Source organism: Leptodactylus fuscus, chromosome 7, assembly GCF_031893055.1.
Source record: "Leptodactylus fuscus isolate aLepFus1 chromosome 7, aLepFus1.hap2, whole genome shotgun sequence".
In the NCBI taxonomy this organism is placed as follows: Eukaryota; Metazoa; Chordata; class Amphibia; order Anura; family Leptodactylidae; genus Leptodactylus; species Leptodactylus fuscus.
The window spans coordinates 60,253,294-60,278,095 of record NC_134271.1 but is presented as its reverse complement, the minus strand read 5'-3'; the positions used below and the strand labels follow the sequence as shown (position 1 = coordinate 60,278,095).

The 24,802-nt window shown below is 39.3% G+C and overlaps 2 protein-coding genes across 3 annotated transcripts in view; both read left to right on the top strand.

The window, feature by feature from the left end:
- The first annotated feature begins 1,575 nt into the window (after window positions 1–1,575).
- TAT (tyrosine aminotransferase) lies at window positions 1,576–10,746 on the top strand. The gene is made up of 12 exons (XM_075280602.1): window positions 1,576–1,645; window positions 1,985–2,225; window positions 2,363–2,467; window positions 2,876–2,943; window positions 3,055–3,213; window positions 3,883–4,021; window positions 4,487–4,539; window positions 6,124–6,276; window positions 6,769–6,897; window positions 8,742–8,825; window positions 9,351–9,449; window positions 10,184–10,746. The coding sequence occupies exons 2-12, from the start codon at window positions 1,988–1,990 to the stop codon at window positions 10,325–10,327; spliced, it is 1,371 nt and encodes a 456-aa protein (XP_075136703.1). The 5' UTR covers window positions 1,576–1,645; window positions 1,985–1,987; the 3' UTR covers window positions 10,328–10,746.
- Window positions 10,747–22,128: 11,382 nt separating this feature from the next.
- CHST4 (carbohydrate sulfotransferase 4) overlaps window positions 22,129–24,802 on the top strand; it is a 42,361-nt gene continuing 39,687 nt past the window's right edge. For both annotated transcript variants that reach the window (XM_075280601.1, XM_075280600.1), the window contains exon 1: window positions 22,129–22,440. The gene's annotated coding sequence lies outside the window, so the exon portion shown is untranslated. The remainder of the gene's footprint in view (window positions 22,441–24,802) is intronic.

The following is a 24,802-nucleotide window of genomic DNA, read 5'->3' as shown; positions in this document are numbered from 1 at the left end:
GTGAAGGAAATAGCCCCCTTCCTAAAAAATATAGTAAATTATCAACAAAAAATATGTAACTTTATAATACCCAGCAAAAAAAACCTAGTCCTCTTATGGCTTAGAGGATAGAAAAGTTAAATAGTTATGTCTCTTAGAATTTGGGACAAAAAATGAACAATTTTCCAGCAAACATGAATTAATAGCAATGATAATAATAATAATAATAATAATAATAATAATAATAATAATAATAATAATTAATAATAATACATTTTATTTATATAGCGCCAACATATTCCACAGCACTGTACAATTTGTAGGGTTCAAATACAGACAAAAAGATTTCCTAGCCCCATGCTGTTCAATGGGAACTTTGGCCAGAATCCACCCATAGATGAAGCAGGACAGTTATTTTTTTCCACTAGCTGATTTGGATTCCACCATGAATATTGCACTGTGTGTATGTGTAAATAGCTTAAGATATTACAGACTTCTAAAGACAGACTAAGGCTAAGGCTCCATGTTGCGGAAATGCAGCTTTTTGTGTTGCAGATTTTGCTGAGGTTTTTTAAACCAAAGCCCGGAGTGGATTGAACAGAAGGGAGAAGTATAAGAACTTCCTAGAATTTTTTAATTCCTTTTGTAGCCATTCTTGGCTTTGGCTCCAAAAACCGCAACAAAATCTGCAACAAAAACTGGGGCAACATGGGGCTTTAGCCTAATGAAGAATAATGTAACCATATTGTCACGTTAGCTTTTATATTTGTCCGTGAATGTCGTTGTATTTTTCCTTGCACCATTCTAGGGTAGGTATATTTATTGAAAGGACTTATTGTCATAGATTGTAAGCTCTTGCGAGCAGGACCCTCAGTCCCATTGTGTGAAATGACTTTCTTTGTAATGCATCTTTCTGCCATCAGTTGGAAGATTTTCCCGAAGGATTTTGCATGATGGGATATTTATGAAGTGAACTTAACCTTATAGATTCTAGTGCCCTCTGGTTGCATCATGGAAATATTTGTGTCTCCCGGTTGCATCATGACTTGGTTGATGCAATTACTCTTGTCTTGGCATCTCACGTTTTAGAATTGGCTGGAAATATTATAAAATATGCATAAAATATTTAAGGTACATTGCATTCTATATCACAAAAGATAAATTTAAAACGTCTAGGTTTTTAAGCTGTACTAGAAATGTGTTCACATTTCTAACATTTTACTTAATATATTTGCGTGTTAATATCCTTTTCACATACAATAGCATTAGTTGTCTGTATAACGCTGCCCTTCGCAATCTGTACTTTGCACACACACATCTGTGTCACCCTCTGATGCACGGTAGTGATAGTTTACATACATCAAGATAACATACAAAGCTCTTGTTTTTTTACTGAAGTGAAGATTCCCGAAACAGTTAATTGAAATGCCTTCAAAATCAGTTCAATATGGTACATAAAGCAATAGGAGGGATGTTCCAGAAGTCGAACACGTCCCTCTCTTTTCCCCCAATAGGAACAGGGAAACAGGTCCAACACCCATTTTTGGGACTATTTCAAAGACAGCTGGTGCCTATTCTGTGATTCATGTGTGTTACATTATTGAGAGATACAAAAGAGAGAAACTAAATTCTTCATCCCTGAACACATTTGACTTGACAAGAACAGGTAACCGATATTAGAAAAAAATAATAGATTAATATAAGTGTTAATTTAAAATTATTTGTACGGTAACATTGAATTTTTCTATTTTGTATTTATTAAATGTAATTTTACCTAATATTAAATTGTCCATACATACACGTAATTCATAATCTAAGACTTTATTTTATAATGAGTCATGATAAGCATAAATTAACATTAACCTATATGGTTATTTGTTTTATCTTCAAATTATAATTTAAAAAAAAAATTCCAACTTAATTTTAAACCTATTAAAACTCTAAACTGTATATTGATATTTTATTTACAAGTTTATGGATTTTGTCATACTTGTTACCTTTGCAGAAAATGCAGATGGATTCCTATGTCATCCAAGTTAATGGCTCCCCTGTCCACCCTAAAGTCCTCGATGTTCATGTTAATATTCAGAGGCAAAATGGTATTGAGAAAATAAAAAACCGAAAGCCAAGATGGGCTGTGAGAGCATCAGAAATGTCAAAGAAGACGTTCAATCCGATCAGAGCCATTGTGGACACTATGAAAGCCAAACCTCATCCTAATAAGGCCATGATTGCTTTATCTATAGGTCAGTAACAAGGTGATTTTTTTCTAAAATAAAATTTTAACAATAAGTCCCATTTCAATAATAGTTTTTTTTTGTGACAAGTAGGAGGTATAATTGGACCTACTTGATCAGAATTAACATAGTAATATTTATTCTAGGTGATCCTACAGTATTTGGAAACCTTCCTACTGATGATGAAGTTGTTCGAGCTATGAAAGATGCAATTGACTCTCAAAAGTATAATGGTTATGCTCCAAGTATAGGTAAGCCTGCCGACCACTTATTATTCACTAATAATACATTATATAATTTAAAAAAAAATGTAATAACCCAGAAAAATTGTCTTAGAAATGTCTAAAGTTAACTGTAGAGTCATCAGTATAGTACATTCCAGAACAGAGTATCATACGTTACGTTACGTATCATAGAATCCAGAACAGAAGTTATAGGATCCCCAACAGTGGAGTCCTGATTTCTTAAGAATCCAAAAGAATCCAGAACAGTAGTCATTTGTATCAATTAATCTAGAACAGAGTTACCATTATTATAGAATTCAGAACAATTCAGAAACACAATTATATGATAATCCAGAAGGACAGTAGTGTCAAATTGGTTAGGGCAGTACATATTATTCTAGTAGGTGACCAAAACTAATAATCTTGCATTTATAGGATACCAGTCAAGCCGGGAAGTGGTTGCCAAATACTACACATGCCCTGAAGCCCCTTTGGAAGCCAAAGTAAGTATTTGGTTGCTAAAATTACATTACTTCATCCTGTGTAATGATTCAATTTCTGGATCTTTTCCACTTTGTTATGCCATAATTACAATGATAACATTCTTCATATAGGACATCATCCTCACGAGTGGCTGCAGCCAGGCTATTGAATTGGCTCTTGCGGTTTTGGCCAATCCTGGACAAAACATACTGATTCCACGTCCTGGATTCTCCCTCTACAAAACACTGGCCTTGTCACTGGGGGTAGAAGTGAAACTCTACAATTTGTTAGTAAGTTAAATATTTTATTGAAAAAAATCTGTATTTTAAGAACCAAGAGCTTTAATACCTTGGTTATATATCAATTCCAATAAAGAACTATGAGGATATTGAAGAGTACATTTTCAGAAAAGATACATATAATATTAAAGATGCATGTTCATAAAAGATAATTAAATTAGTCCTTGAGATTAAGATTAAGGCTGAGGATCCACATTGTGGAAACGCAGCTTTTTTGTTGCAGATTTAGCTGTGTTTCTTTTAGCCAAAACCAAGAATGACTACAAAAGGAAAGGGAAATATATAGGAAGTCCTTATACTTCTACCCTCTGCTCAATCCACTCCTGGATCAAAAAATCTGCAACAAAAAAGATGCGTTTCCACAACATGGTACCTTAAGGGGTTTTTCCATATTAGACATTTATGGTATATTGGTATTAAATGACTGACCTTGTCCATTATAAGACCACTACATCTGGCCACCTTAAAAGGTTCACCTACACTAAAGCTCTTGGACACCCTCTTTTTATCTTCTGTTACTTCTGCACCCATTATAGTATTATAGTCACCAGACCATCTTTGAACAGATAATATGCCAAAAGTCCAAAACCTCTAATTTTAGATATAGTGGAAATGACGGTTATTGGAAGAGTAGAACTAAATATTATGCTGCATTTACAGCCAGAGAAATCCTGGGAGATTGATCTGAAACACATGGAGTCTCTAGTGGATGATAAAACTGCCTGTATCATCATCAACAATCCATCCAATCCTTGTGGTTCGGTGTTTAGCAAGAAACACTTGCAAAAAATCCTTGCCGGTAAGTTGACTATGTTGAAAATCTGAAACTTTTACCGAGTCTACTAGTCTAATATCAGGACTCCGGAGTGTTGGCAAATAAACATCTCTATATCATAAGAGGTTCATATACAAGTAACTAAAAATATATTGTATTAGGGGTGGGGAGTCATTGCTAGATATGGATATATAATAAGATTTGACTCATGTGGTAATAAATTAATGCAATTACACCAAATCTTAATATGCAAAGGCTCCATCTGTCATCTGTCCTCATTTTGGACTAGGGGCACTTGGTCTGTCACTGGGGTTTTGTGGCTGTTATCAATGCAATGTGGCTGCCACATTGTCATAGAGACACTGCTGCTATCCATAAGACTGCAGATATGCTTTAGATTTCCAGCCACAATACTAAAACATGCATTGTGTCCTGATGCTTGACTAATACATTACCACTTCATTTACTTGACACATCTTTCTTTCACAGTGGCCTCCAGGCAATGTGTTCCCATCTTGGCCGATGAAATATACGGTGATATGGTGAGTGTATCCCTCTTTATGCAGTGTACCTCAATATTTTACTGCCACAATACTTATATTAGGTTTATAACTACTCTGGCTGTGGGAGTCAGCACTACCTGTACAGAATTCCTGGTGGGCTTGTGCAGTAAAACCAGACAATCCAAGGTTCAGTGTAATTGTTATGGAATTGCAAAGACAGCAATTCCCCAGTAGCTGCTGGAAACCCTGGGGCGGGGCACAAGAGACAGTGAGACCTAAGCTGAAGCCCCCCACTGTCCCTTCCTATTGCCAGGCCCTATCCTACGTAATAGGCGGCAACTCGAAGACGATCCCTTCCTATATATGTAATACACAAAACACAGACAAGACGAACAACAACAAAGGGAGGTCAACTAGCCAGGGTTCGGTAACAGTCGAGCAATGCAGTGCCAAATCGAAGTCCAAAGGAATAGTCAGTATGGAAAGCCAGAGGTCAGGGATTAGAATACAAGAAATAACAGTGACAGAAAAAAAGCAAGTACGCACAAGGCAATAGTAAGCACCAATGTGAATGTGAGCCAAGACTAAATAGGGAGGAAGAACCCGCCCGGAACCTGATAGGAAGGCAGGCTGTCAATCACAGGGTAAGGCAAAAATTAACCACTTAATGGACAGAGGCAACAAGGGCAGAAGACGGGTGTGGTGCAAATTCAATTACAGAACTAGAGCCGTGTTCACACAGTGCAACCAAAAACTCTAAGCAAATTATCAAACTGCACACGCCTCCTGCGCCGCAGCATACGAGCAGAGGGTTGCGCAGAGACCCGAACAGGCAGAGATGTTACAGCAATCCATAGAGGAGGGAGAGAACAGCATCTTGAGCCTCTAGTGTTGCTTTGACTTGACATGGGGTTTGTAATTCCTTCCGAGCCCCTCACCTGAGGTTATGCCCACCCTTTACTGTCACTTCGATATGCCAGATGTCACAATGACTTTGCAGTTTGTGTGTTCTTTTGATGTTATCTTTTTTATTTGGCCTCAGTGTTGAATGTCTGGACTTCTAAACAGTTACAGATGTTATAGAATGGAAAGTGACTCGCACAGTACAGAACTTACATTTACTTATAGAAATAGCGCAATGAAATCCATCTGATTTATTGTCGCCTTTATAACATTATAATTACTATATGTTATAACTTAATAGTACCAGAAACATTATGTTATATATGAATTACTTCCCGTAAAGAGGATATACAGTATATCCACTAGTTTGTATTCAGTATAGCGTTCAATGGCGGAAATGCCAATGTCAAATTCTTTCCAAAATTTTTAATTGATTTTGGTTTTCATACATAAGGGCAATGTCCTCTTTTTTTGGAATAGCCTGAAGTAAAAGCTCTATAAAATATAATAAACTGCAAGCCGTAGAGAGCAACATAAGAGTGCCATAAGGAAATTATTATAGCAAAAATGTACAATATACAATGGTATGCAAATCTGCCTTCTATTATGAATGTGATTTAGTTAGTGACCTATAAAATATGCGTATTACAATAAAAATAATAGGAATATAGTAAAATCATTAACAAATGAATAATTAGATTTTAATTTTCTTTCTTTCAGGTTTTTGAGTATGGGGCATTCCAGGCATTAGCCCCACTGAGTACTAATGTACCAATCCTGTCATGCGGTGGTCTCGCTAAACGCTGGTTGGTGCCAGGATGGAGAATGGGATGGATCCTAATCCATGATCGGAAAGAAATTTTTGGCAAGGAGGTGAAAATATACTTTATAATTACTAATATTCTTATAATAACTTTTAAAAGGTTTGAAAGGTCTTTTAATGCACTTAATAGGATTTCATATGGTAATGGACTGACAACCTCTGGAAGAACAGGTTAAGGGTAAAGCCCCACACAGCAAATTGCTAAAAAGAAAAAACGCTGTGGAAAAGACCGTAGTGGAAATGCATTGTGGTTTTTTTCACAGCGTTTTTTTTTTTTTTTTTTTTACACAAAGTCTGCAGAGTTCCTCTGTGGACTTTTTGCTCCTATTAAACCTATACGGAAAACAACAGCATTTCCATAGGTATAATTGACATACTGCGATTTGCAAAAACTCAAAATCACGGCATGTTGGCTGTAGATTTTTTTTGCAATGTGTGGATGGGATGAGCCAGAATTACATAGAAACGGTTTACAATAATGATAAAAAAAGAAGTTGATTTTAATTTGCCTCATATCTAATATTCATTTTGTTGTATTTCAGGTCCGAGAAGGACTTGTAAGACTTAGTCAAAGGATCCTTGGTCCATGTACCATTGTCCAGGGAGCTCTGGATCACATCATGAAGAGGACGCCACAGCATTTTTATGAAAACACCATAAACTTTATTAAAGTAAGTGTCCAATAAAATTGTTCTCTGCTGCTAACCATAAGTGGCAGTTGGCAATATCTTTCAAGTGCTACTTCTGTTGGTGAAATGATGACGGACTTTCATGAATATGCTTGCAACTACTGCTGTATTTATAAGAAGTAAAGGAAAATTTACTTACACGCTATTATAAATAATGTTGCTCTTATGTGTCAAAGGATGAGAGCAATGGACATTAACAGCAATAGAGTGATGGATGCAGACAAACCCCCTCCATTTGTTATGTGTTCCCATTGACTCTAATGTAAAAACATGATGGAAACTTTCTTGTAAATTAATGTCTGTTCATCTCATCTTATGATGGACTTTAATAACAGTAGTGTGAACTTACCCTAATCCTCTGTTGGCCATCTTCCTTTCTTGTGTTTCTGATGGAGATGCTCTGGTTACAGAGCGGTAATTTCTCTTTCATAGCATATGTGGCCCCAAAATAATACATAGTCAGGTCCCCTAGATCCCCAATAACTATAGTGCAGTGATGTGCCAGACGTCTGTGTCCTCTGCCTCCCCTGCTGCTGCGTTGGAATGTATGTGACATCTGGGACTCCACTGGTTATATATTAGAAATAAAGCATATCCACCGGAGGGAAAGCACTGGCAGGCTTTATTTTTCCCTGGATAAGTACATTAAAGTTCTTGAGGTCAGGAAGCTCACTGAACTGTAGATACACAATTTTGATATTGTCAATATTTTATTACGTCATCTATGTAACATATACTAGGTTGCTATAATGCGAGCAGGACAAACCAAAAACTCAGACTCTACAAACATTGCAATACATGCTGGGATATATATACTCAAATCACCATAATTTTGCCCAGGAAACCTCCTTTCTCTCCCAAGATCAACACCTTCAGTAGGTGATTTTACAAGGCCATGACATGAATCATATTCAAGTGTGCTTCAGCTTGAGAGTCACTTTTGATTCATACGCCAGTGATGTCACATTTATCAATCATATGGCCTGTTTGCCACTCAGTCTCATTCAATGTAATGGGGCTCAGCTGCAATACCAAGCACAGCCACTATTCAATGTACATTGTGTTTAGTATGCTGTGAAGAGGCCATGGCATTCATCCAATTGCTGCAGACTCTTCAAACAGCTGATTGGTGGGGGTACTAGGCATCATATCCTCACTGATCTGATATTGACGGCCTGTCCTAAGGATAGGTTATCAATATCATAATCTTAGACAACACTGAATGATAACGGTACAGACTGCCCTACAGTGCCCCTAAACTATTGCAATCCTGCACAGTATTGCGCATTGAGTTTTGTGACCAGTAAAAAAATGAGACTTGAGCAATATATCCTAAATAATTAACTAAATTGCAAGGTTATGAGTCTATGACCACCCACTTGGCAAGAAAGAACTATATCTCTGCCAACACAATGTGCCAAGCAGAGTATGCCAAACAACTAGTAGCTCATGTATGAAAGAGTTAGTTGCTTTTCATAAGTTTCAGGTGCCATCCACAAAATGCCAGCTAGCATTGAACTGGTCACTTTTAGGACCACTACCACTTTAACTCCCTAACATTAAATGGATCAATTTACAAGTTTCTCCAATATTGTTGACTTAGTTTTATGTCAGGTTAATCCACATGGTAAATAAGTCTATGTAGAAAGAACATATTATGTAATGCCGGCAATTGCGTCATGATGGAGGTCATTGCTTTGGCGCTGATCTTATCTGATGCAATATTAGCCACTTTTCTCTTTGCTTTGGCTTCATATTCTTCCGAGTCAACTGTTTTTTGGAATATCCATTGAAATTCATTCTTTTTTTGTGTGCACTTTTTGCAGTCTAATGCTGACCTATGCTACAATACCCTCTCCTCTGTCCCTGGACTTTGGCCCATCCAGCCTGCAGGAGCTATGTATTTAATGGTAAGCAATATATTGGCCAACCAGTGATTCCAGCCTTACTATAGTTCATATAGAACTGGTCCATACAGCTAGCACATGTATACATGAATTACAAGACATCTATCTACCAGTGGTACAAAGAAAATATGTGTTCCAGGAAACAAAAAAGGTAGCAGATTTGTTTGATATATCCTATATTTTCAAGGTATAAGATATGGATTAAAAAAATAAAATAAATTATATATATATATATATATATATATATATATATATATATATATATATAGTAAGTCAGAAAGTACGAAAATATGTATAGAAATATCTATGTTATGGTCTGAGCAACAGAGAACCTGTCTTGGCATAGGACACAGCGGCAAATATTAATATGTATATTATACTTATTAGATTTCTGTTTTACTAAAACACATTGGGCTAGGATTACACCAATATACCCAGGTACTATAAAGGATCCCAATCATATAATTTAGGAATATTTGTCAATATATTATGCTCATCATTATATAACATGTACTTTTCCTTCTGTAGGTCGGTATTGATATGGAACATTTTCCAGAATTTGAGAGTGATGTAGATTTCACAGAAAGAATGATATCTGAACAGTCAGTCTTCTGCCTCCCGGCTACAGTAAGTCCTTTGTTTTATAAGTGACATGTTTATTACTCTCCCAACAGTAATTCAATGTTATAATGGGAAATACAGCAGCACTGTATGAAAACACATGAAGGCAGATTTACTAAGCCTGGATTCTGGTTTAATCTACGCCATAAGACTGGCCTACGTGCTGAGCCCCACAACTATTATGTATTATAGAAACTAGCAAGTGGATAATATGGAGCAAGAAAGGTGCGGGGCTAAAAATGGTTTTGTGTTCCAACAGTAGTCACCAAAATTCTGGCGCTAGTCACAAACTAGGCCATCAAATAGGTGGAATAAACTAGACAGTCTGAAGGTGCACTGAATTTACCATTAGGCATCAGCCATTGTGATAAATCTCACCCATTTTAATACTGTCTAGTCTACAAAGTTTACACTGTCTAGATATTATGCAAGATTCACACTAGCGATCGAGTTTCCATTCTTCGGGTCTGCTTGGGGACCCAAAAAATGGGAACACAATCCGCTTAAAAAAAAACCTGCACACTCCATAGACTATAATTAGGTCCGGTGGGTTTCTGCCCGTTTTCTGCCCACAAAATATGGAGAGAAAAGTCCTGCTTGCACTAGAGTGAATTTAGCCTTAGATAGGATTAGTAAAATTAGTAAATTTATCTAGCATAACTTAGTGCAGTTTTATTGTTGAACATGAACATGAACATGCCGGCATCATTTCTAACATTGTCCCTCTCTCATCATGATAGTGCTTTGAATATCCCAACTACTTCCGAGTTGTCCTCACCGTTCCTGAAGAGATGATGGTTGAGGCCTGCCGACGTATCCGTGAATTCTGTGCAGAGCATTATCAAGGCGGTGACATCACCCAGGACCTAGAATGTGACAAATGAGCAATAAGCCAGGATCTTCACTGCGTAAAATTCCTAGATAACTCCACTACCGCATCCCAGGCCCCAAATGGTCATCTTACTTCCAGCTATACTCCATGTCCAACCATATATAACGGTTTCTTTACAGTTGTTGTACGTCTTGTCAAGTCTGATAATATATCTTTTCCATTCATGACTCTGTATGCATAGATGCATTTTACTAATATAGGCCTAGATAGTTGGGAAGGGTCTATATACAAATATACATGTATTATTTCTAATACAGGCAAACCTTTTATTTTTGTATCTATGGTTACTTGCTCGAACATGTATTCACTTTCCGTTATTTATTATCATTATTAGATGATTGGCATTATTTTTGCCATTTGTTCACTAATATAGCTTTGGGGGGTTTTTTTGTTCACTTTAATGACCTTCACAGATCGCACCAGAGGTGTCACCCGCTTTTCAGAAATTCCTAAATGACAAACTTGCCTTGTGATGTGCAGTTAGAGATGTGTGACAACCTCTGTGTGTGCTATAATGGTGGCAACATCAGCGGTCAACCAATTCATTGCAGCATGAATCGGTAAAAATGCTCTTTACAGTATATAATATTCCAAAATGGGGACCATAGGGTGAAGGTTATAAACATTGGTGCCCCACCTTGTCACCAGTCCTGAAATTGTAAAATATGCTGTATATGCATGTAATATTATATATGTTTGTATTTTGATATGATATTATATACAATGTGACTGTAGTAGGTTTTTCATACACTAAATGCATGCAGTCTACGTACACTATATATCTATTGTAAATTAAATAAGTTATTGTGTTTTTGTATGAATAAAGGTTATAAAGCCAGAACCGTGTATTCATTATTATTATGACAAGCTCCTGGCGCTGCCCAAATTATGGCACCATATAAGAATATAGTCATTACATTACTAGCTTTAGGGTTTACGGACACCTTGATCTGGGGCTTTTGTTGCATTTAAAATACATGAAGAAGATTGGGGAAGCTATGAAATGTTAAATGGGTTTTAACATCTTAGCAACTGATCCCCTATGTACAGAGATAGTTGTGTCCCGTACTTCAGCAGTATTCAGCTGTCCCATTTGAAGGAATGGAGTAGGGCGTATCTGTTCGAACACTGCGCCACTCAGAAGGGGGAGCAAAACACCCTCAGCAAAACTCGCCACAGTTGGACCCCAACCAATCTGCAACTTATTAACTATTCTATGAATAGGGGATAAGTTGTGGAGCTGAAGAAATCCCTTTAATAAATATGTAACCCTTCCCCATCCCATGAATTAATTTCAATTCACTTCAACAAAGTGTGGCCAATAGTCACAGGGGCATATTTATGAAGACTGGCGTATTGTATGCTGGTCTTTATAATCCTTATCCTAATAACTTCTATTCCGGCACTCCATTAAAAGGAAAATATTCAGTATAATACAGCTTTATTTAAATAACATCTTGTAGAAATCACATTCACATGGCAGTATGTTAATAAGACATCAACGTCAAAAGTTCCCGGATGTTTTCTACCACAATTATTATCACAACTGCCATTTAAAAATGTGCAAAACCAAGGATTGAGATTTTTTTTTTTTTACACCAGATGACTGTTGTAAACTAGTGATAGATAGATAGATAGATAGATAGATAGATACAGATAGAGATAAATAGATAGATAGGAGATAGATAGATAGATAGATAGATAGATAGATAGATAGATAGATAGATAGAGCAGAAGAATACATTTCTTCCCCAGAAGTCTTTCGATCTAAACAGCTTTGATGATGTTGCATGGCGTGCGCTCATTCTTATGAAACCACTTCTGTTTTTATTTTATCTGATGCAACAACCCAAGAATGTTGGCAGAAAATATTAGTTTGAGGATAGAAGTTCTTTATATGTCACCAGATGTGATGTTCTTCAAACAACCTCATTCATCTATTAATATAAGAAAGAGCAGGAAACAGCACAAGTGTTGAAGAGGACATATTCACATCAGAAAGAAGGACTCAGAGGATTTCTTCCCCTCTATCCATCATTTAATATAATTGTATGTATGTATGTATGTATGAATGATAGATAGATAGATAGATAGATAGATAGATAGATAGATAGATAGATAGATAGATAGACATTAGATGGATGGATGGATGCATGGATAGATAGATAGATAGATAGATAGATAGATAGATAGATAGATAGATAGATAGATAGACATTAGATGGATGGATGGATGCATGGATAGATAGATAGATAGATAGATAGATAGATAGATATTAGATAGATAGATAGATAGATAGATAGACATTAGATGGATAAATAGACATTAGATAGAGTTAGATAGATAGATAGATAGATAGATAGATAGATAGATAGATAGATAGATAGAATAGTTCAGTTTATCTGAGCACCTATAATGTAGGCACAGTTTTGCTTCTCATTTCAACCAGTTTGGGCACCCAAATGTCTCCTCCTCTAGTTTCAAGCCAAAGCCTTTAAAGTTAAACATTTTTACATATATAATTAAAAATTTTGCAGCGTTTTAAAGATTTGCGTTAACCATTTTAGTTTGTTGCTAATGGATACGACTATGAATGAATACATTTTCTATGGTCTGCACTTGTCTGAAACCCACCAATGATTTCTTTATATGTAGCCAGATTATCTCCTCATGCATACACTAACCCTGCCTAGAGGCGGAGCTAGCAGGGGAGAAGGGAGGCGGTTGGTCCATTGACTATGTGGGGCCCACTTCGGAGCTGTTGCAAACACACACAGAAATTTCAACAGTATCAGCATCTACACCAATGCAGTTGAAATACATGGTACTGAAGAACAAGTGATTATGAAGATAATCTTATTTCCCTTAGTCCTAACAGCGGCACAACTGGGGGTTTTCTGCCCCTGTGTGCTGGTAGGACAGGCGGATTTTTAATTAGCCAGTATTAATTTCACATGGCTAGATCCCTTTAAAAGGACACAGCTTTCTCCCCTCCAGCGTGTACATACCAGAGTAATATAAGGTGACATATATAATACCAAGCATATAACATATATACACACTTTTGTTTGTTTTTGTTTAAAAAAAAAAAAAAAAGGGTGGGAAGTCTTGTGCCGCTGTTAGGACTAAGGGAAACAAGAGTATCTTCATAATCACTTGTTCCCTGTCATCCCTACCAGCGGCACAACTGGGGAGATACCAAGTAACCCCTTAGGGTGGGAGTTGACTGCAGACTGAGCTGAAGACAGCTTGTCCAAAGGCAGTACATTCAGTACAGCGAGAGCTCAGACGATAGTGGCTTATATACGTAGTCTCTGAAGACCAGCAAGCCGCCGCACATAACTGGTCAAGGGATAGCACTCTATTTTCCGCCCAGGAAGTAGACACAGCCCTAGTTGAGTGAGCCCTGAGAAGGGCAGGAGGTGATAAACCTTGGGCTGTGAATGAAGCTTTTATGGCTTCTCTTACCCAGCATGCTATGGGCACTTTTGATGCCTTGAGGCCTTTCTGGCTACCCAGATAGTTAATCAGAAGGTTTTCTGACCTTCTGAAAGAGAGAGTGCGCTGCAAATAAAATTGAAGACACCTGACTACATCCAAGGTGTGAAACTTCTCTTCAGGAGAGGAGGGAGATGAGTAAAAAACAGGCAAACAAATAAGCTGATTCATATTTGTACTTGATGGTACATTGGGCTTAAAGCCTGGTAAGAAACGAAGCTGCACTCGATCCTCGAAGAACGAGATGTATGGAGGTTCTGAGGAGAGTGCCTGGAGCTCACTCACTCTCTTTGCAGAGTTAGGGGTTTTTTTTTTTTATTTTTATTTTTTTTTTTCTCTGAAAAAAGGAAAATAGGACAAAGACCGCCACCTATCGTCAGGGAGCAGGATGTTACAGTTCACACAAGGCAGATGCCTTCTTTTAGTAGGCCTCTTCCTTCTGCTACGATCACAAGGTGGCGTAGTGGAGGAGGACATTTTAAAAACCTGATGCAAAGCGCCTAAATAATAAAATATGGGTGAAGGAGACATACTTGAAGGTTGGAAAGGCATAGCAAGTCTCTACCTTGTAGAAGAGCTTGCACCAGAGATGTTTTCAGCAATTACAGTTTGCAAATAAGGCCAGTAAAGGCACAGAACCTAGGAACTAGGCAACCTGCCAGGAGTAAACACTGGAAGGTAAAGAGAGCCCTGGACGGCCTGCTCTTAAGGCTGCGGAGAGGAAGGGGCGGGGCTTAAGCCCCTTAAGCTCCTTCCAAATCCAGTTGTAATGAATCCTTAACTATTTATGATTACATAATTAACCCCTAGGGGACACTAATCCCCTAGAATACTAAGGCAGCAGGTATTTCACTACAGCGGCAGCTTTGCCCAAACCAGAAGTGCGCAGGCCACACTGGAAGTGCATGCCCGCGTCAGAGACCGGCTGGGAACTAGCCGCGGCCGCAAGAGTTCCGTATGCTGGCTCTTGATCAGCCCGCACTAAAGTTCCCCGGCATAAGTAGTAATGGCTCAGTGTAGCGCCGCTCTCATCGCTTCCAGCCCGAAGCTGTACGTCATACACCGGAAAAATCATTCTTTTCCCAGGTCCAGGGAGACCAAAAACTGTCTCCCTAATGTGAGACTTTCTTCTTGCAGGAACGACATGAATGGAGGAAGCTGCTTAGAGACAGATCCTTAAGGACAAGAACGACAGGATCAGGTAAGTGGACCTGATCCCTTTAGGAGGACACAACGTCCTCTCCACCTGTCCTGGTCCACACAGGACAGAAAAAAACATGCTGGAGGGGAGGAAGCTGTGTCCTTTTAAAGGGATCTAGCCATGTGAAATACTGGCTAATTAAAAATCCGCCTGTCCTACCAGCACACAGGGGCAGAAAATACCCCAGTTGTGCCGCTGGTAGGGACGGCAGGGAAAAGGGGGTTCCCAGGAGAACCTTACAAAATGAATCTTATGAGTTTCACCCAACAAATACTCTTAGTTGCTGCGGCTCTGCTTACCTGCCGACAGGTACCTCCGCTTCCCATTCAGTGTCCAGAAGGTTCCATGTACCACCCTGAATAGCATCAGCAACATGATGTAGGATGCACAGGGCTCCTTGGAGGCCTGAAGGGGAAGTAGGGGAAGTCGTGGGAAGGAGCTGGGATTGGTAAGTAAATACAGTAATCCAGCATGTAATGACCTAGTTTAAAAAAAAGAAAAAAAAAAATGAAAGAAGTTATTTTTTTTTTTCAAATGCAATGGAAAAATGGTGAATTTTCATCTTCTGATATTCTGATATGTGTTCTATTCTGAATTTTTTTTTTACAATTTGCAAAAACAGAAGAGTTACCAATACATCCCACAAAAACAAAAAGGTAACTGACAACCGGAATTGAAGCACATAGAGTTAAAACAGATTTATACATTGAATACATTACAACCTATGGGGTTAAATGTGTTATAATACAAGCTCATATGAAGAATTTGCTGGGATTGGAAGGTGCCTCCGATCAGGTAGATTTGTCAATATACAGAGAGGCTTTTTTTTTTCTTTCACTGGGTGTTTTTTTTCTCTTTTTTTTTCAGATTTTTTTTTATTCTAAAGTTGTCAATATTTCATATTAATATTGAGTCCAGGCGTTCTGATTCCACATACTATTAAGACATCTTGAAGATTTATCATATTTTTTGATTGTGATACCCCTTTGTCGTTTTCAATTAAAAAAAAAAGTATAAAAAAGTATCATGTAATTGCTTAATCCATTCCTACCACAAGGCATTTCTCGATTTTCATTTTTGACTCTCCCCCTCCTTCCAAACGCCATAACATTTTTATTTCTCTGCTCTCAGAGCCATATGAGGTCTTAATCTTTCTGAGACAAATTTATCTTCATGATGCTACCATTAATTATTTTGTACAATGTACTGGGATGCTGGAAAAAATTCAGAATGGGGTGGATTTGAAGAAAAACTGGATTTGTGTGACTTTCTTACGGGCTTTTACAGTGTTCACTGTGCAGCCAAAATGACATGTCATCTGTAGTCTATGTTTCGGTACGATTCTGGGGATACCAAATTTATATGGTTTTATTTAAATTTTAACCCCTTAACAAAAATCCAAAATTGTGCCCCCCCCCCAATTTTTATTTTTTTTAAAGTCGCCATATTCTGACAACCATAACTTTCTTATACTTCTGCTTCTGTGCACAGGAGATGTATAGGACGTCTTTTTTTGCGGGGCCGGGTGTACTTTTTAGTTATACCATTTTGGGGAACTGCTATTGCTTTGATCAATTTTTATTAAAATTTTTATCAGAGGCAAAACAGTGGAAAAAACTGCGGTTTGGCACTTTTGATTTTTTTTCCCCGCTACGGAGATTACTGTACAGGAAAAATATTTTTATAGATTTGTAGAGCGGGAGCTTTTGGACACAAGGATACCTAATATGCAGGTGTTTCACAGTGTATAAGTACTTTTATATGTGTTCTAGGGAAAGGGGAGTGATTTCAACATTTAATTTTTATTTATTTTTTTAATTTTAACATTTTTTTTAATTTTTTTTTTGTTGCATTTATTAGACCCCCTAGGGGGTTTGATCACTAATGCAAGGCATTACAATGCTATTGCATTGCAATGCATTGCAAAAAAAATGGCATTTCTTTTGCAGGCTACATAGAGTAGCCTGAAATGGAAAATAATTACAGATAGGCCTGGGAGTCTTCAATAGGTTCCCGGCTGTCATGGAAATGGGATGCCGGCCCTGGAGCTCGCGCCGAGTGCTGGCGATCCCTGGCAAAATGGTGGTTCCCACGCACCACCAGTAAAATGGTGTCTCGGTCAGCTTTGACCGAGGCAACAGAGGGGTTAATACCTGTGATCAGTGAAGGCACCGATCATGGGCATTAGCGCCGAGTGTCTGCTGTATAATACAGCGGACAACTTGTGGCTATGGAGGCCAGTGCCTCCTTCTTTTTTTTTTTTTAACTGTAATTTTTATTGAAAAGATTTTTTTAAAAGCACAGAACAACAAAGTAACAAGGAGCAAAAAACATATGTCAAAAAATAACAGAGCATATACCACTAGCATGCCAGAATTCTAGCTCTATTGTGCAGGTGTGACTGGCAGTGAAGTCCCATGCCCAAAAGGTCCTGCCCTGAAGAGGTAAGTATGATGGGCTAGAGAGGGGGGTTCATTAGTATTGGTGACACTAGTTAGGAAGGGTGTGAGTGAGAAAGGGTGGGGGTGAGGGAGTGAGATAGTGAGGGGTAGGGAGTGAAGCACAAGACATCATGGTAGTTGTAGGAAAACAAAACAGAAAGCTACCTGCGTAAACAAATGCAGAAAATGCCAGGAGCTCCAAGACAATCCCAGAAATCACTCAAAGCACTGCTAAAGGTATATGGTTCAACTTATTAACCTATTAATAGCATTAACTGACCTTTTCTGAAAAATTATTTCTTGCGCAGAAAACCCCTTTAATAAAGTCTCACACCTAAGAGGCCTTAGCATCTGCCTATGTTTGGTTTTTTTTTGCTGACCTCAGCTCTGGTTTTCCATTAGCAAATCACCAAAGTTCTACCAAGCCCTGGGAAATGCTGGAACCTTTTAGCTGTGACAATTTCTCAGTCTGCCGTACGTCAAGAGGTTCTAATTAGAACCTCCACAAATTCTAAGAATTGGCACATTAATGGAAACATTATGCTGCGTGTATATAGAAAGCATCAGAGGAAGAGCCAGGAAAAATTTGGACTGTTTTGTGACAGCTGACATCTTAGGGTTTCAGTAGATGACAGAAGATGCTATTCCCATAACTACCAACCGTCCCGATTTCCGCGGGACATTCACGAATTCACGTGTCCTGTCCTGCGGTCCCGGTCGGCGGGAGGTATGCCCCAGCTTCAACTCATTGGCATCCGGAGGACGTCGATGAGTTGAACACATATGAGAGTAAAGCAGGAGCTGTCACTGCTGCGTTCCGGCTTCCGGCATGTGTAGGCGCGTTGTGATGACGTCACATCAGGCCTACCACTATGTGAGTGAAGTGAGAGAGCGGCGGGGGAGCGTTGGAAGGTGAGTATAAGTATTTGTGTTAAACATTGAGGGGAACGTAAGGGGGCCTTTGAAACTGGGGGCATATAGGGGGGGGGAGAACGGCATGGCAATGGGGCAGATGAAGGGGGGGAGAACGGCATGACACTGGGGCAGATGAAGGGGGGGAGAACGGCATGACACTGGGGCAGATGAAGGGGGGGAGAACGGCATGACACTGGGGCAGATGAAGGGGGGGAGAACGGCATGACACTGGGGCAGATGAAGGGGGGGAGAACGGCATGACACTGGGGCAGATGAAGGGGGGGACATGAATCTGGGGGCAGAGATGGGGGGTCATGACTTTTTGGCATTTAGGGTCCCATTGTGTTATAGCAGCAGTCCCCAACCTTTTTTTTTTTTTTTATTACCAAGGACCACTATCATGCAAACCAATTTTCCTATGGGGCAGGGTTTTTGGTGATATGGACATCATCTTTATTAAAGTATGGCTAGGGCAGGTGGGGTGCGTGGACCATTACTCAGTTATAGCCCACAACTATACTACCTATACTTTATTAAGGGAGCTCTTTCCATATGTGCTGTGCTGTGTGCACTAATATTGCTTAATTCTATCACAGAGCAGGGAGCTGAAAAGTGCCTGCTCTGCCATAGAAGACTGCTGGAAACGCATGGGACGTGGCGGTGCAGGTGTTATGATGATGTCACTGCATCGCACCACCTGTGCAACTACTACAGGGAAAGTCTGCGGCTGCTATGTTCAACGTGGCAACACGGTAAGATTTATTGTATTATAATAAGGAATAGGGATTACCTGATAAGAGGGCAAACCATTATTTATAGGGGGGATAATACTTATAGGGGGGAACTATGAAATCTAAGGGGGCTGGTATTTATAATGGAAGAACTATTATACATAAGGGGAACTATTATAGGAGGGGAATTATTATATGTAAGGGAGGTTATTATAAGGGAGACTGTTACATATAAGTGGGCTATTATAAGGAAGGACCGTAAGGCTTAGTTCACACAGGGGCGGAAGGGCGGATTTTGGCGGGCAGCAGCGTCACTCTTGGGCCAAAATCCGCCTGCCATGACTGTTGCGGCTTCTGTAATAATTTCCACACACACACATACACAGGTAACATTATTAACTGTGGGGATGCACTATTACTGTAATATTTGCCTAATAGTGCCCCTCATGTTTAATTGTACCCCCTTCCTTTCACATACTGTTACTATAATTATATTATACTTACCTTGTTACTAATGCAGCTCTCAGGCCCTGTTCTTGCATACACAATGTGTGCATTTTCCATTCTGCTCCCGGGTCCCAGCGGCACCATAGTGAAGGTTCTGGGAGCAGAATAGAAGATGCACACACTCTGTGTGCAAGAACAGGGCCTAAGAGCTGCATTACTCTAGTAACTTGGTAAGTGATCTGCTGGTGTACGCTACAGAGGTCCCCGATGACCAGGTTGGCCTATTGCCAAGTGATCCACAGCTCAGTACTGGTCCAGAGGTCTTTGGAAACCTCTGTCAGCTACAGGGTTACCCATTGATTTCTACAGACAGCATGTAATACTATATTTATTCAGTTCATCTGAGATTCAGAACCTGGGCCTGATGACAGTAATAGGTGTAGACAGCGCTGAGACAGTGACAGGAAAGAAATAAGAGAGATGTGAAAACGGAATGCTAGTTGGCAGAAAAAACATTCACAACAGATATTTTCTAGACTCGTCATGATATATGGTTACTGTGTAATCATCAGGGCGTGTTATATAATGAAAGCTGATTGACATCATTACTAAATACTGATTATTTCAATAGATAGAATTACAGCGACCTCAATGTAACACTAACACTATGGATTAGTTACATGGTAAAAACATTTCACAACACTTCCAAAAAGTCTCCATGTTACCAAATAAATAGGCAGACATAACTTCTTTTATTAAAGGGATTCTATCATTAAAACTGCTTTTTTTCTCCCTAACACGTAGGAATAACCTTAAGAAAGGCTATTCTTCTCCTACCTTATGATGTCTTCTCCACGCTGCCGTTCTATAGATATCCCGGTTTTCATCAGTATGCAAATGAGTTTTCTCACAACACTGGGGGCGGTCCCCAGCGCTCAAACAGCACTGGGGGCGTCCCCAGTGCTGCGAGAGAACTCTCCCGCGACGGCCTCTTCTTCCTCTGAAACGCCCTCTCCACGACGTGTTCTTCGGATGGCTTCTTCTGGCTTTAAGTGGGACGCATGCGCAGTCGGCTCTGCCATGCCTGCGCCCATTTTCTAGTAGCCACTTACACAGTACGCTCGTATCCCTTTAAAGTACACCATATGTGAAATTAGTCTGCAAATGTAAACATTAAGCAGTCACTGGCTAAGAAACGGGCAACCGTCTGGGAACAAGAGGAACATGCAGAAATTTACTCAAGTGAGTCAAGGATGAAATGTATTACATTATCGCAAAACACTATGATGCTAACATTTAAAGGAGTTATCCGGTTTATAATATTGTTGTCCTCTGGTTAGGCTATCAGGTCATCAGTATTAGATCTCCAAGGGTCTACCCCTGTAGATCTGGTGCTTTGGGACAACGCAACTCCCGATATTGGTACTACCACATACAGGGAGTGAGCAGCGCATGTAAACATTACCAAAAGCTGTGCTGTCCCTAAACAGATGATCTGTACTCCATTCATTACCATATGGCTGTTGGCAGTGACATATTGCTATGTAAGCATCTCCTTAGGCACTATCATATTTTGCGTCTAATAATATTGGCTCCAAGCAAATAGAAAGAAAATAATGATTTAGGCTAAGGCCCCACAGGCTGGAAATCCTGCACTAAAGCGCTGCCGGAACAACTGTGGCGGGAACGCATTGCGGTTCTTCCTGCAGCGCTTTGAACAGAAAGTTCACTAAGTTTTCCTTCGCGGACTTTCTGTTACCATTACCGTATATCTACAGGAAAGCCGCCCTGGGATAAGGGGATAATACCAATATCATCTGCATAATAAATGGAAAGATCTCAGCAGTATTGCTAAGGCTGACAAATGACAAATTATCAGTGAGAGGTAGTAGAACAAGGCTCTGAGATAGCAAATACAATTAGCGGCGTCCATTAAGAATAACCTGCAAAGAAAACAGGGCAAAATAGTCATATACTCATCATATAACCACAGGGGCCTCTGCTGAATGTGACGGTTGGGATAGAGCTCGACAGTTGCTTGTGCTTCTATAGCCAAGATCATAAATACTTTTTAGAATACTTTTTTGTAACATAACCCCTTTAAGGAATGAGAGTCAACAGAACAAAAAGTAGTCCATATGCTACTAGAATCTCAAGATAGGGATGTAGAACGCTGTCCCCTAAATATCGGGGAGTAGCAGAGGAGACAGAGGCTGATATATGTAGTGTACATTGTTGCTATCCTGCCTTATCTAGACCCCTATCAGTACAACAGAGCTATCAATAAATTATTTCTTCTTAGGTTATAATAAGATAACTCATCAAATATTGACAACAAAGCTTTAAAACCATCAGCCCATTGCAAATGCTTTTGTGCGTAATATCTATTTCTGATCATAAATACAATCCCTATAATGCTGGCCAGCATGTCGTCCCATTAGATGTATTACTTGGCACTTTAAACCAAATGTCAGCCTACTATCTGGTCCCACACCCTGACTGTTTATGATACTTCTCCTAATGTTTGTACGATATTTTGCAGCTGAAGCCTCCAGTCTTAGTGTCTGTCTCTTTATGTCAATGCTAAATACTAGATATTTTGCTAGGGATTTTTAATCAAAAACTCATCAATGGACCTCGCACAAAATGATACCTGGGATCTAAATACTTTAGAAGATGAAGGAGGTTCCTAAAAGGCATTTAATTGTAAAATGACTTAGAGGCGGAACTAGTGCCATACATCCAGCTGCCAAACCTTCTCAGAAAACAAAGGTGTAGATGCAGCAACAGAAGGAACACTGGCAAAGACAATAGGAAGAGGAATCACATACACGAAGGCGGCTTATCAGATCCAAGTCTACACTGACTACAGGTAAGACTCATTTCATATTATATTCCTCGTGTCTCAGTTAGATTGTTGCCTTCTTTGATGTGGCCAAAAGATGCAGTTCCTGACCCCTCTAAACTCAGCTACTACCTGGACCTTGAGCTTAAGATAAAACTACAAGAGCAGGACCAACAGTGCCTTGTCAAGGTAACTTAGTAACTTACCTGAATGCAATAATTTCAATTTCTCTTGTCAATATTGATTATTTGCTGTGCAAGAAATTGGAATCGATGGAGTTTAGTTTAGTTACATAGTACGACTGAAGTATGCCAACCAAGTTCATCCAGGGGATGGGAAACATCATGACAGTCTATACATTTCCATTACCATCAATGCTATTTTGCTCTAAAAATAAATCTAATCCTTTTTTGAATCTATCATCTGTTTCTGCCGTGACCAGCTCCAGGGGTAGGCTATTCCACAGATTCAAGGTCCTTACAGTGAAGAAGCTTTGTTGGCTCTTGAGAGTAAACCTTTTTTTCTCCAGGTGAAGAGAATGCTCTCTTGTCTTTTGAGGGGATTTTACATGGAACAGCTTTTCCTTTATATATTTATCTTGTATGGACCATTTATATATTGAGGCTAAGACCCCACGTGGCCCCCCAAATCAAAAAAGCGCTTTGCATGGAAAGTTTGCTGAGGTTTCCTCTGCCGACTTTCTGCTTCAATTATACTACAGGGAAACCGCTGGTATTTCCATAGTTATAATAGGCATGCTGCGATTTACAAAACCGTGAATGGTTTTGTAATCGCAGCAAATCCGCTGTATGTATTTTATCACAAAGTGGGGATGGGATTCATTTTTTTCCACTGCGTTTTTTTTTTTTAAAAGTCAATAAATATTTGTGCTTCTAACTTGGCTGTAAAACTGCACCAGAAATCTTTAGTGAACTCTGGTACTTTCACTCTAGAGAACTACTACAAACTCATGTGCCACAAAACCACACTAGGAATTAAAGAGCACGTTAGAAGAGTGAATGCGTTTTCCATCGCCACTTTGCGAAAAAAAACATGTGCAGCATATCAATTATACCTACGGAAAGGCCGGTGGTCTCCCTATAGGTATGATGGAAGCAGAAGGTTCTCAGAGGAAACCTATGTGGAGTTTTTGTGAAAAGTGTTACAGGAAAAACCGCAATGTGATGCTACTGCGTTTTTTAGGCTAAGACCCCAAAGGCAAAGTCAAGAATGGCTATAAAAGGAATGGGAACTAAATAGGAAGTTCTTTTTCTTCTACCTTCTGCCAAATCCACTAAAACTGTCTGAGGAGGGGAAAATCCTTGCAGCAATAAAATAATTCTCCATTGTGTCCAGCACAGCAGTTCTGTATATCCTCGACATTGTTGGTTGCAGCCTATATCTGTTCTTAGGCTAATAAATATATAATAGGATGGTAATTGGTTTGTCCTCACTATATTCAGAACAATTCAAAAGGACTAGGTGAAGACTAAGGGAGCGTTCACACTACCGTCGGTGTCCGACAGGTAGTGTCCGCTCCTAGTGTCCGCTCAAAATCTGTCACGGACATTAGGAGTGGACACTAGCTGTGTCCGTGACACCTGTCATTTATTTAAATGGCGATCGGGTGCGTTCTTTTGTACTCCGTGCCCGTCCTTCCCTGTCCGCAAGTGAAGATGTCCGACTTCTCAAGCGGACAGAAAAACCCTGCCCATTGAAATAAATGACAGGTGTCACGGACACAGCTAGTGTCCGCTCCTAATGTCCGTGACAAATTTTGAGCGGACACTACCTGTCAGACACCAACAGTAGTGTGAACGCTCCCTAAAACTTAACTTTTATTGAAATAAATAGTGCACAAACATTAAAACGTAGAGGTAGTGTAATGTATTAGCACAAGAATGCGTATGGATTCAACTCAGTCTTCGGATCACATTCACAACTGATACCATTCGAAGCAATCCGGATGGTTTAACTGAGAAACTACTATCCTATTACGTATATCTTCTTTTGTGTCCATACATTCACTTATCTCCTACATCAATGTAACAGGCCATCATGTGTATTTCCGCAATGCCCTTCTTTGCCTGCTGATCTAGCTAGCAGGGATACCTGTGATATTACACGAGAAGCACAGATAGTGCAATGTATGTAGGTATGACGTCACCCTGGATCTATTCTGTGAACTGAATACACACTAGTCTGAATGAACAGCACAAATAGATATAGTACAAGATAACTTTGTTCAGGCGGCACAAACAATGCAGTAGCTTTAGACCTAACATAAGATCACATTGTTCAGTGGTGGATCCAATATCTGCAGTCAGTGAATGGGGTGACATCATACCTACATACATTGCACTATCTGCGCTTCTAGTCTTCACCTAGT

What these genes read in the sequence shown, in the direction of transcription:
- TAT (XM_075280602.1), top strand. Translation starts at nt 1,988, where the DNA reads ATGCAGATGGATTCCTATGTCATCCAAGTTAATGGCTCCCCTGTCCAC. An exon ending in AAGCCCCTTTGGAAGCCAAA is followed by an intron (nt 2,944 to 3,054) that starts GTAAGTATTTGG and finishes TTCTTCATATAG; the next exon opens with GACATCATCCTCACGAGTGG. An exon ending in ACACCATAAACTTTATTAAA is followed by an intron (nt 6,898 to 8,741) that starts GTAAGTGTCCAA and finishes CACTTTTTGCAG; the next exon opens with TCTAATGCTGACCTATGCTA.